Source organism: Zingiber officinale, chromosome 2B (genome assembly GCF_018446385.1).
Source record: "Zingiber officinale cultivar Zhangliang chromosome 2B, Zo_v1.1, whole genome shotgun sequence".
Taxonomy (NCBI): Eukaryota; Viridiplantae; Streptophyta; class Magnoliopsida; order Zingiberales; family Zingiberaceae; genus Zingiber; species Zingiber officinale.
The window spans coordinates 97,908,437-97,921,833 of record NC_055989.1 but is presented as its reverse complement, the minus strand read 5'-3'; the positions used below and the strand labels follow the sequence as shown (position 1 = coordinate 97,921,833).

At 38.3% G+C, this 13,397-nt stretch overlaps 1 protein-coding gene across 1 annotated transcript; it reads left to right on the top strand.

Annotated features, from left to right (window-relative positions):
- The first annotated feature begins 209 nt into the window (after positions 1 to 209).
- On the top strand, positions 210 to 8,463 carry LOC122046476 (mitochondrial fission protein ELM1-like). The gene is made up of 10 exons (XM_042607193.1): positions 210 to 587; positions 1,105 to 1,343; positions 5,665 to 5,761; positions 5,844 to 5,993; positions 6,068 to 6,194; positions 7,060 to 7,172; positions 7,252 to 7,315; positions 7,391 to 7,484; positions 7,562 to 7,670; positions 7,939 to 8,463. The coding sequence occupies exons 1-10, from the start codon at positions 375 to 377 to the stop codon at positions 8,038 to 8,040; spliced, it is 1,308 nt and encodes a 435-aa protein (XP_042463127.1). The 5' UTR covers positions 210 to 374; the 3' UTR covers positions 8,041 to 8,463.
- Positions 8,464 to 13,397: the final 4,934 nt, after the last annotated feature.

Here is a 13,397-nt window from a genome sequence, read left to right as displayed (position 1 = left end):
TGAGTTTGAAAATTATCGACTTGAAATTTAAAAATATAAAATGTATGAATTATTTCCTCGAATTATTCGGATTTTTAATTTAAGTATATTTAAATTAAAATTATATAAAAATAATTAAACTTTGATTTGAATTCGGCTCACGAGTAAATTAAAGAAAATATAATGGGTTGAGCCGAACCGGAAAGCTCGCGAAGAGGCTCGAATCGGGAACCGATGAGATCGACTAAAACGCAAAGCAGCAGAACTTGGCGTACAAGGAAGCGAGCGCCTATGGAACCCTAATTTATTTGTCGTTCCAAAGCCATCGCGTGTTCGGGGACGATGAGATTGATAGCTCTAGTCGCATGAGCCTCCGATCCTAATTGGCTCTTTCGATGATTCGGACGACTGGCTCCTCGATAGCTGCGATGAGGCCTATCAGGCTTCCGGAGCCACCGACCGTCTCGACGGGTATCCCGGATATCTTTGAGGGCGGAGTTAACGTCGTCAGACGGGCTATTGTGATCGGTAACGGATTCCCTGGGGCAGAGAACCAGAGTATTGGCTTAGTTCGTGCCTTAGGGCTGGCGGACAAATTTTCAATATACGTAAGACTTCCCTTAACGTTGTTAACTTCTGCTTTGTATTTGATTTCCTGAAAATCGTCGATGCGTGGCTTGGGAATTTACTGAATCTAATGGGAGAAATGTTCCAGTTGTTTATTTAACGAAAGTTCAATTTTGATTTTTCTGGCGGTATAACGAGAACTTAGATTTAGGGGAAATTTAGTTCTCAAATAATTGTAGCACCGAGATGTAAATAATCAAAAGCAAACGTCTGACCATCTGCCTTATTGGATCCTATTTTTTCTTTTATAGACACTAAAGATGGATAGATACTTTTTGTTTATAATTAACTCAAGTGAAATGTTGTCGAATTTTGAATAACCTAATGTAGAGTTTGATGGCAAAATGTTCATCTTGCACTGTTACAAAATTAATAATTTTCTATTTTCAAAAAAGAAAGACATGTTTGACAACTTTATAAGGGGTTCTATTTCTTGTTTGTTATGTTCAGATGCTGAACCAACCTTCTTTTTTTTTTCTCTCTTGCCAAAATCCATAGCGTGTAACCAGACCAAGAGGTGGAGTAAATGATTGGCTCCATTGGCTTCCTGTCTCACTTCATAAAGTTTTGGAGAACCTAATCAGACAGATATTTGGCAACTCAACATTTGGCATGTTGCTTCGAGGGAGGAAGTTGGATTATGTTTGTGTTCAGAATGGTGGATATGTTGGTTTGTCATCCATTCTGGAGGCAGATGCAACTAAAATTGCAATAATTGCTCGTGAAACTTTTGAAAAGTGAGTATCTTTGGTTTAATGATTGTTTAATGTATTACTAAGTTTGATTTCTTCAACTGTTGCGGTGCAGGATTATTTTGCGTTTTGTATTTACAATGAGTTGCATGCTATATTAAATTTATACAAAAGTCGGTGAATCTTGCATGCTTTTATTCTTTATTTCTATCGTAGGAGATCTTTGAATTTCAAGTTATATTCTTGCAAAAGTTGGTTAATTTTTGAATCCACTGCAAATTTGATGATGATTTCTAACTTAGCTGATCGCTTGAGCATGGAGCTTGGATGGGAAATAGGTGCCCCCACGGGCGGGATCAACCGGTTATGACATGGTATTCTTGCAACATGGGTCGGGAGGTCGAAGGTCTGCGGCAGCAATTGCGATAACATCAATATCTGTCCGTGCTAAACACCTTCGACCGCCATGTCATCGCCGGGCCCGTATTCACCGTGATTTACTCCCTCTCATACTCGTGGGGCAGGGGTGAGGGGGCCGCTGGGCGGCGGGACCCGCCTTTGCAACTTGGATGGGAAATAGGTGGTAGATGTTTTTAATGAAAACTTAACTAAATAGAGATCTGATTACCTCATTGACTAAGATAACTTGCTTGATTAATTGTATAAGAAACCAATCGATCAACCTCAAGTGGACGACTCATTAAATATTGTTACACATAGGCAATGGTTCTCCTGCCCATTTCCGCTACTATTGTAACACTATTAGGTGTTGAATGTGATTGCTATGGGTGGCAAAGGTTGGTGTTGCCACATACATAACCACATTAGGGGTTGTCTTAATTTCACATTGAGCATGAACTTTCCAAGAGTCTCCAAGTAGGGGTGTAAATGAGCCAAGCCGCTCGTGAGCTATTCGAAGCTCGATTCGATAAAAGCTCGTTTGAGCTCGTTTAATGAGGCTCATTAAGATAAACAAACCAAGCTCAAGCTTCACAATATTCGGCTCGTTAGCTCGTGAACATATTCGTTAAGCTCATAAATCAACTTTTAAATAAAAAAAATAATAGTTTTAATATCGAATTTATAGATTTTACACTCTACTTATGAAAAACATAGTCAAATGCATTAAATTTATTTATTAGAATAAAATTATAAATTGTAACAAGAATATTATAATTTTTTTAAAATATATAATTTAATTTTTAATGAATATTTAAATTTATAATTTATATTTATTAAGCTCGTTTAGGCTCGATAAAAGCTCGAATAAGCTCGTGAGCTATGAATATATTCGTTAAATAAAGCTCAAGCTCGGCTCTATTATAAACGAGCCAAACTCAAACATCCAAGAGTTCGGCTCGGCTCGGCTCGATTACACCCCTATCTCCAAGATCACTAGATTGGATTTTTTTTGCCATAAAATGCTTTAAATGTATTGGCTTGGATAATTTGGAAATGTTCAATGGCATTGACTAGCATTGTTGTTGGTGAGGCTAGTGGGAAATGACGCTTTAAATGTTTACCTATTATGGTGATAGCCTATTATGTGTCATGGAGGAGTCACCCTCTTGTAACTTGTGTGTTGCCCTATTACTTGCCATCATAACTTCCCACCATGACTTTGCCCTGATTTGACTTTTTGAGACACCCCTGGACTCTCCACTCACCATGTGTTTTGTAGAATGACCCAATCATAAAGGAGGAACGCTAGTGACTTTGCAAATCGGCTATCCTAAGGGCTATTGATAAATATTGGTTTTGAGAGGGGGCCATCTTCTTAGTTCATAGGAATGTGATGTTGACTTAGGATTGGATGCTTATGGATTGCTGCTTGGATATGTTCCAAGATTTAGGAGGGAGCAGGGTTGACCTTAGAAGTGGTTAAAATCAGAAGAATAGGTGACTTAGAAAGAGTCTTTTAGTTGATTGGTACATAAGTAGCTAGGTGGTCGACTTAAGGTTGAGCAGAAACAAAACATTCTATTTGGGTTTACTTGAATTTTAGTCGACTTATAGTCTGGTTGACTGTTAGTCAACTAATACACTTGATCACTTGACTTAGGACTGAAAAGAAGCGATCAAAATATTTCTGTTTGGGGCTACTCGATTAGTCAAGGACTAAAGCTAAGTCAGTTGCTTGGGTGGCTAGGTCAGTCAACTAATGAGCAACTGAGAATTTGGAAAAGAGCCGTTATATTCTAAGCTCTAAAGGAGCTGGAATTTGAGGCTATAAATATGGGGCCTTAGAGACTCGAACTGGTTACTGAAAGTGTTCTATTTTGTGATTCCTAAGCTCTGTATTCTTGTTCCATTGTGCTTTAATCCTCATCCTTCTTTATATTCAATTTTTAATCTTTTATTAGAAGTGTAAAGGTTTCTCTTCCTCTTGTTGTTGGTCGAGAGGAAGGAATAGTGCTTTATGTTAAGGGGTGATGTAGTGACGAATTATAGGCCGTGGAATTATAGTGCATATTTTAAGTGTAAAGGTTTCTCTTCCTCTTGTGTTAGTTCGCGTGACATCTCTCCGCTCTAGATAAGCTTGATAAGACTGAAACTTTGGTTTGCCTAGAAGTCTTGCTTTCTCCTAAAGAGGTCTATCCAATTTGGTTGCTGAAACTGGTAGTCCCCATTTTACAGCAATATATGGCTGTATGAATTGAAGGGGAGCCTTGGTGCAATGGTAAAGTTGTTGCCATGTGACCAAAAGGTCACGGGTTCGAATCTTGGAAACAGTCTCTCGCAAAAAGCAAGATAAGGCTGTGTACAATGGATCCTTCCCCGGGACCTCACATGACAGGAGCTTCGTGCACCGGGCTGCTTTTTTTTTTTATATGGTTGTCTGAATTAGGAAATGTGCACTATGTCACTCAAGGGTCTATTTTGCATCATCTTGTCTCTCTTGAAACTGAAAAAAATTCACAAAAATGTTTATTATTTTTGAAAAAAAAATGATCCTAGTGGTTAGTGACTGAAGCATATATCTGATCCAATATCTTTGATTTTGATGAATGAAGTTCCTTAGTATTTCCATTCTTTCTGATTACTTTTAAGAAATCATAGAAGCCTTCGGGCTATGGTCATCCAGGCACCTGCGGTTTGATCCCCAGCTATGGCGAATTTGTAGAAATTTTTCTTCCAAATGGGGCGCGCAACCAAAAGGATATTGGGCTTCTTGGTTGTCCGCCACGAGCGCTTCTCGATTTACCCTGGTGGCCGGTGGAAAAATTTTGTGGGGCCGGGCCGGTCACCCCAGGGCTAGCTGGGTTTATCGTTTTTTTTAAGAAATCATAGAAGTACAAAGCAAGATACTTGAGATCGAAGAACTTCTATTATTAACAGCGTTGTAAATAACGGTAGGCGGTGGCGGGGAGGTCAGTGACCGCCTAGGTGGTTGATTTTTTTTTTTTTTTACTATTTTTTATAATCATTTTTCTTATATTTATTTTTAATAAAATATATTAATTAAAAATTAAAAAATTTAATCTAAATATTTTTTAAAAAAAATTATATATATATATATATATATAATGAGATAATTTTATTAGACTTTAATTAAGTCTTTTTAAATTATCTCAATCATAGTTAGGAGTTGATTAAAATTATTAACTTAAACTTTAATTATGGCTCGGGCGACGCTTCTGGGCTCGTTGTCGGGCTCAGGCAATGCTTTCGGGCCCGTCGTTGGGCTCGGGCAACGCTTCCGGGCCCGTTGTCGGGCTCATGCAACGCATTCAGACTCGTCGTCAAGCCTAGGCGACTCGTCCGTATGCATCGCGATGGCAAAATGGCGGCAGCAGCGGTGGCGGTTCCAAGTGCGGTGGCGGAAGGAGGTGAGTTACTATCTAAAGCACCGCCTCAGGCAAAGGCGGTGTGGTTGATACCCACCTTCCGCCTAGGTGGCCGCCATTTAGAACACTGATTATTAATCTTGTCTATGTTAAGTTTATTATTCTATTCATCCTGTAGCAAGATTTTTTTTTTACTAGTTCAGATTAGATATATTTTTTCTAGATACTAGGGCAGGAATTCTTTCTAAGGACAGTCTAATTATATTTTTTCTTCTAATTTTTGGGCTTACTTCACCTTTTTCTGTTAATATATCAAAAAACAACCATTCTACTTTTTAAATCTATTTTATTGTTATGTAAGTTGAATTTTTCTGTTCTGGTTCCAAATGGCAACTCTCTAGCTGATTATCTGAATTATTTGTATATTAGTAGTATCCTGATATCTGTTGATTATTGATACTAATCTTCTCTAGAAAATATCTGCTGAAATATGTTTTTATGACCTTTAAGTGGGCTTCAATTAGACTGGGGATAAACTAACTAATTATTATATTATCACATTTACTTTTCTCGTTCAGAGAAGGTCCACTCTTGGTAGTTTCTTCTGGTCGGGACACCATATCAGTTGCCAGTTCAATAAAACGCCTAGCATCAGAAAATGTTTTTGTCATTCAGGCCAGTAATTTTACAGATCAGGTTGGTTATCAGATTCATCTGTTATATTTGTTTGTTAATGTCATCTTTCATTTCATTTCAGATTCAACATCCAAGGTCGAGACTTGACAGGTTTGACTTGGTTGTAACTCCTCGTCATGACTACTATGCTCTAACTGCCAGTGGACAACAAGAGATTCCTCGTATTATGAGACGGTGGATAACACCAAGAGAACCACCTGGCAAGAATGTGGTATGATTCTTCTTCATTGTTGTTTTTAATTTTGCTCATTTTGTTGGCTTGGAGATTTGACTTAGGAATTTCAGGTCGTCACTGTTGGAGCACTACATCAGGCTGATTCTGCTGCACTTCGTATTGCTGCAACTGTTTGGCATGATGAATTAGCTCCTTTGCCAAAGCCATTACTTGTAGTTAATATTGGAGGGCCCACAAGTAATGTTCCTTTAATTTGAGTTTATTTTCTTGATTCTTTTTGTTTTAGAGACTTGTATTTGGCAAGCTATATGTTTATTTGACATTGAGAACCTATTCCCTTCCCCATCTAGTTATTGCAGTTTGTAAGATGTTAGTTTTGATGATTGGTAGAATCATAACAAATATATATATATAAGTGAATTATGTTGCTGTTGAATATTTTGGAAGATTTTTTTTTTATGATAAATGACTCTAAATAGGATTTTTTTTTTTTTTTAATGCACTAGTGTGAGCAAAACACATTTAGCAGCACTACTACTGGCCATTTTCTTTTCAAACTATTTTGAATAGAAAAGTAAATAGTATCGGGTAAAGAATTATTTATTATGCTTGCAAAAAACTGCAACCTTTTCAATAAATATCAAGTGTATGTCTTGGGATGTGATCATCTTGTTTTGAACTAATTCATCTTTATGATTGTAGTCAATTCTGGTGATTTGAAATTTCAACTGTGCTTGGAAAATAGGAAATGGAAATGTTCTATTAAGTTGTCTTTATTTTTTATGTGAGAGCAACTGATAGTGGCACAAATTAATTGACCAATAAAATTAAGTATAGGGAGGAATTTTAGGAATTATTGTTCCTAACAAAGGAATTTATTCATTTATTGTTGATTTAGTCTGATTTCCAGTTCCATAGATATATCGTTCCTAGCCAGATTGGTTGGGTTTATATTGGAAGTCATTGATATGTTCATAATACTGATATTCAGTCTGAGTGATTCTTTTCAATACTGAAAGAACTACTAAATTAGCACTTTTCTTTTATCCTGACTAGTTTGGCTTTCAGTATTTCATTGAATTTAGATTTGAAATTCTTCCAGGGAACTGCAAATATACTTCAAATCTCGCTAGACAGTTGGTGGGCTCACTTCAGAATGTGCTTGCAAGCTGTGGAAGTGTTAGAATTTCTTTCTCAAGGAGGACTCCTAGAAAGGTTACAGGGTTTAACTTTAACTAAATTTTTCATTCATTTTGCAAATCACTGAGATAAAATGTTTAGTTACTGTTGGCAGGTTTCTGAGATTGTACTAAGGGAGCTTGGTGGCCATCCAAAGATTTATATTTGGGACGGAGAAGGTAGTTTCAAAGTATGTTGTATAAATATTTATACCAGGTGTAAATTTTTTTTCTCTCCATATTACGATGTTTTAGATCCAAATCCACACATGGGGCACCTGGCATGGGCCGACGCATTCGTCATCACTGCAGATTCAATCAGTTTGGTTAGCGAAGCTTGCAGCACAGGGTATTTATATATAATTTCTTGTTGTGGTAATTTGAGAAATAAGTTCGTGTTATTTAGCCTCTTAGTTTGTACCGCAGGAAGCCTGTTTATGTTATCGGAAGTGAGCATTGCAAGTGGAAATTCTCAGCATTTCACAAGACACTACGTGAACGAGGTTTAGTGCGGCCATTTACAGGGTTAGAAGACGTAAGCCACTTCTCTTTAAATCCAATTTGTTTAAATTTATTCGAGGTGTGTCTTTTCAAGTTTGGTTATGATTAGCTAACTAAAGTTTGGTTGGGGAAGAATTCATTCAACCTTGATGGATCATTTTTCTCCGTAATAATAGTAAGACTAGGATATCCAATATTCTTGCTGCTATTAGTTTATTGATATTGATATACTTCAGCATGATTCTATTTCGAAATTAGATTATGTGCGCTGTAAATAATTGTCAAATTCTTGAATCTGTTAGATTTCGGATACCTTCAGCTACCCACCTCTGAATGATGCTGCTGAAGTTGCTGTTCGGGTTCGCGAGGTCCTTGCTCAAAGGGGGCTTACATTACGTCGTTAGACAGTCATACAATGCCAAATACACAAGTGGATTCGACATGGTCACAGTTGAGACCGTCGATCAGTTTATATTGTTTTGGTTGTTCCTCTTTTGAGTTGAGAAATAAAAAAAAGAAGTGAATATAGTGGCTACAACAGCGGCGTCTATATGCTTTTGTATATTTGAGCGGTAACACGAGGGGTTAGGCTAATTAATTACTATCATTATTGAGATTTTTTTATAAGGACAAGGATCTTTATTTCTCAATAATGAGCATTGCTGACCTCAAACAATTATCATTGTGAAATAGTTTTTTTAAAAGCCCAGACGGATCTTGCTCGTATGGGATAGTGCCTAAAGTCATGGACACATTTCAATGGTTGAAATTGTGGATCTATGTAATCGACCTTTGTACATGATTATCCACCAACTCGTTTTCTATCATCTTCTTGATCATTAGTATTAAGTTAATACGTATGATGAGGTGTTTATTTACTATATAATTATAATCAAGAGTTGTTGGGGAATATGTACAGATTATGGTAATGCTAGATTTTCTCCATTAATAAGATTTTTTTTATGGTTCACTATTTTTTAAAATTTTAAAAAATCTAACAATTCTGGTATCCTTCTATTTGGATTTTTTTTAAAAAAAAAATATTTTATTTCTTAAAAAAATAGGACAAAATTTGAAATAATAAGTTTTGTTTATTGGAATTGTGAAAATGATTTTTTTTCCCTTCCATTTATTATCAAAAATTAATTTCAGTCTACCTCAGAATATTTTTTAAAAAACATATTTTTATTTTTGGTGTTGTCTTAGTAGTACTTATGAGTTTGTAATCGTTATAATTTCATAATTATTACTGTTATATAATTATATTTCATAATAAAAAAAAATTAGAACCGTCATATCAACGGCCCCTAAAACCGGTCCCACGAATATGGAGAGAGGTAAATGCAGGTACACAGCTGAAAGCGCATAGTCGGGACGTTAACACCAGGCAATGTCACCCCGAGGATCGAACCCTAGATCTTTCGACCACGAAATCATACGCCCCCAGCTGTACTACGCCCTAGGGACTTTATATTTCATTATATATATATATATAGTGGTGATACTCTACACATCTCGTTCGTGGGCAATTGCTAGGTGACTTTCACTGAGTCCGGGCATCCAGATCACTCTCGGCCAGTCCGAATGGATTTCGACCACTTAGAGTGTTAAGGTGTTTGGGAGGGGTCCAAACGCTTAGACTCAGTGAGAGTCGCCCAACAGTTGCCCATGAATAAATGTGCAGGGTCTATATATATATATAGAGAGAGAGAGAGAAATCTTATGCTGCGGTGCCTTATGTGCGGTTTTGCTGCGGTACTTGCCACGTCAGCGGCCTGGACCGATCAGGCTCCAACCTAATCGGTCTATGGACCGATCAGGCCCTAGGGTGATCGGTCCCCAGACCGATCAACCAACTCTCTGTGAGAGTTGGCTTCGAAGCCTGATCGGTCTGTGGACCGATCAGGCTATAGGTGGATCGGTCCACAGACCGATCTCCCTACCTTTTTCTGCCTCCTGACAGGCTATAGGTTGATTTTTTTTTTGTGTTTTCTCGCTGACGTGGCAAGTACCGCAGCAAAACCGCACATAAGACACCGCAGCATAAGATTTCTATATATATATATATACACACACACTATGCTGTGGAACAAATGATATGTGCCTAGCGATCTAGGCGCCTTGATTTCAATTTTTTTTTTAAAATCAACATTTTTTTAAAAAACTAACATTATATCACGTGAGATCTAAAATTTTTTTATTGAACCTTAGACAAAAATATCTTATTGGCTTAAACCACTATAACTCAACTCTTAAATTTTAAGATCTTAAATCCTAAATACATATAATATACCTAAAAAAAATTTTAAAAAAAAACTTTCTAGATTCAATTTAAGAACCCTGAATCCGCATAATCATATAGCAATGAGTCCACGACACATAGAAATGATTCTGGCCCAGTAGAGCCCTATCAGGCGTCGACCTCCCCTATCTGGGCCCTACATGCTAGCCAATGCCTCCCATGACAATAGGGCCCTATGAGGCGTCGACCTCCCCTACCCACACGATCACAATGGTTCCCAAACGATGAGGAATCTGAGCCGAGCTGTTTCTCCCTGACCTCAACCTCCAACAGTCCTTGGCACAAAACCAACCACTGCAAGGTTGCTTACCAGGAAAGTGATGTCAGGCTAATGACTAGACAACATCAAGAGTACAGCCCGACAATTGTCTTCCTTAATGCAATTGACTAGTAGATGATGCTTCACTGGTGCAGTCATCCACACGATCTGCCTAAGGTTCACATGACATCTTATATAGACCTTCCACTTCCACGACTAGTTAAGGCTCCGTAAAGGAAAGTGAAGGTATGTTTTTCTTCTCTCACGCGAAAGCTATTCTTCTCTATCTTTCTTCTTCTTTGAGCTCTTATGCAATGTCGACCCTCAACTGACACATTTTGATTCGCAGGACACAGGAAGCGAGCAAGCCGTAGGATTTGCCTCAATCACGATCCTAGAAGGAGAGGAAGAAATTGATCGGGTGAAGGACGCCATCAAATTGACGTCATCTATGGGAAAAGATACAAAAAGTTATGATGGAAAATACTAGGAAAACTACGAGGGAACATCAACTTAGATGAATTTATGGAAAAATTCGACCTACCCAAGCAGCACATGGGGGAAGTATATACTATGCACGAGGGGGAACCCTCCTTTGTGACAGATTAGGAAAACAAAATCATCAGAGTGGTTCCTTCTTACCTCGAACAAACCACTTGCATTTCTAAATAACTCTCCCTCGAGCAGAGAGAATTCTTAATTAGTTGTCTGATGAGAAATCAAGACATCTTTGCTTGATCCTTGAAAGATCTAACAAGTAGTCCCTTCGGATGGGTCTAATGGTTAGCGCATGAAGTGTTGCCATCATGAGGTCTGGGGTTCGAATCTCGGCAAAACTAAGGTAAATGTCTCTCTTATGTACTAGTCACTATTCCAAAGGCTAGTAACCGCCCGTGATTTACCTCCTCTGTGTTGACCTTGGGATGGATTGGTGGGGACGTTGGGAGCGAATGTATTCACCTTTTGCCACCTTGAAAGATCTGACAAGAGTCCGAACGCATATAACGGAATACTATTTGCATGTCAAGTCGGACGCCTGCACAATTAAGCAAAAAGACACTACTTCAGCTTAGAGAAGGATAAAGTCATACATGAAGAAATGCAAAAGTTGTTGGAAGTCGGACATGTGCGGGGAGTACAGTACTCGAGTTAGTTATCAAATGTAGTATTGGTACCTAAGCCATTCAGAAAATAACGCATGTGTGTCGACTTTTGAGATCTAATAAAGTTTGTCCTAAAGACTGTTATTCCTTGTCGCGAATGGACTTGATAGACTCCGCCACTTACCACAAGTTCATATTCATGATGGATGCCTACCAAGAATATCATCAAATTTCCTTGACCAAGGCCGAATAAAGTCAGCTTCGTCACGATGACATTTTTATTATGTCGTTATGCCATTCAGATTAAAGAATGTCAAAACCATATATCAAAGACTCATGGATCGAGTCTTTGTCAAGCAATTGGGATGAAATATCGAAGTATACGCCGATAATATACTCTTCATATCTCTATTGGCTGGAGTCTTGGTGCTTGATCAAGAAGAGACTTTCATGATTTTGTAGAAATTCAAATGAAGTTCAACCTCGAGAAGTGCACATTCGGGGTAAGGAAAGACGATTCCTTAGTTGTATGGTGATCAAGCGTGGAGGCTAATCCAAAAAAAATCGAAGTCATTCAACAAATGCAGCTTCCATGGAACTTAAGCGAAGTGCGAAGACTAGTCAAGCGGATTACAGCTTTGTCCTATTTTATTTCTAGGTCAGCTGATAAAAGTCTCTTTTTCTTCGAAATTCTCAAAAAGTCACGTGGTTCCTGGTTCCAATGAGACGAGAAATGTGACAAAACCTTCTTGGAGTTGAAATTGCCATTCTTGGCTAAACACCGTCAGGGTGAGGAGCTACTGTGTATCTATCAATATCAGGAGTTCGGATCCTCTGTCCCCAAATTTCTCTGTCCCCGTGTCTCCTTACCGATCGGACGGACCAGATTACATCTCAAGGATGTCTTGCACATCACGAGGATACTGCACACATCTTAAGGATGTCATGATGCCTTGAGATGTAATCTGGTCCGTTCGATCAGCAAGGGACACGAGAATAGAGAAATTTGGGGACAGATGATCCGAACTGCAATATCAAATATAGCTATCTGTACTATGCCAATCTGACAAGAGTGAGGAGAGCAATCTCATATGAAATACATAAGTTATTTATTTAAAGAACATGAAATTCGTTATACTGGTCTTGAAAAATTTACTATGAGGATAACTTGGATAGCTCGACGTCTACGCCCCTATTTTATTTTCTATCTCATCTCGTTGGCATGCTTATCAAAATTCCACTCAGTCGAATCCTCACACACCCATAGACTACCGGATAAATTATTAAATAGACAACCGAGCTCAGTGAATATAACATTGAGTATCGACTGAACCCACTGAATATAACATTGAGTATCGACTGTGCCCATCTATCAAGACACAAGCCCTTATTGACTTCTTGGTAGAGTTCGTGCGGGACGATAAATACGAGCAATGGGTGGCCTACACAAACGGTTCTTCGAATAATGAAGGCAGCGGAGTCGAAGTCATTCTAATCTCCCCACAAGGAGAAGAAATCACGTTGGCAATACGACTCATCTTCCGAGTATCAAATAATATGACCAAATACGAGGCCTTGTTAATTGCCCTACGCGCCGCATGAAATTTAGTGTCGAATGGATCCTGGTCAATATGGATTCCTAACTTGTGGTACAACAAGTGAATGGAGTTTTCAAAACCAAAGATGAGAAATGCTGAAAATACTGCACAGCCATGGAAAAAGTCAAGGAACACTTTGTTGAAGTCTTATTAAAATAAGGCATTTGGGCATAAACTAAAAAGTAGATGAATTAGTTAAATTGACCAGCGCTTTGGGAGATTGGACCTCCCGAGAAGTTTCTACCTCAACTGTGAACCAAGTCAGAACCGATGGTATGCAATTGGAGGACCAACTTTTTGACATTCTTTCATGAAGGAAAGCTACCTATCGAGCCCCTGCGAGCGAAGCAACTCAAATATATAGTCACAAGGTTGTCTCATTAAAGGAACCCTATTTAAGCGATCCAGAATGGGTCCCCTCCTATGATGCTTGGGGGAACTATGATGCATGCGGGAATCACAGAGGTGGTTTCTTACTCGCTTCGAAGATATTGTTGGT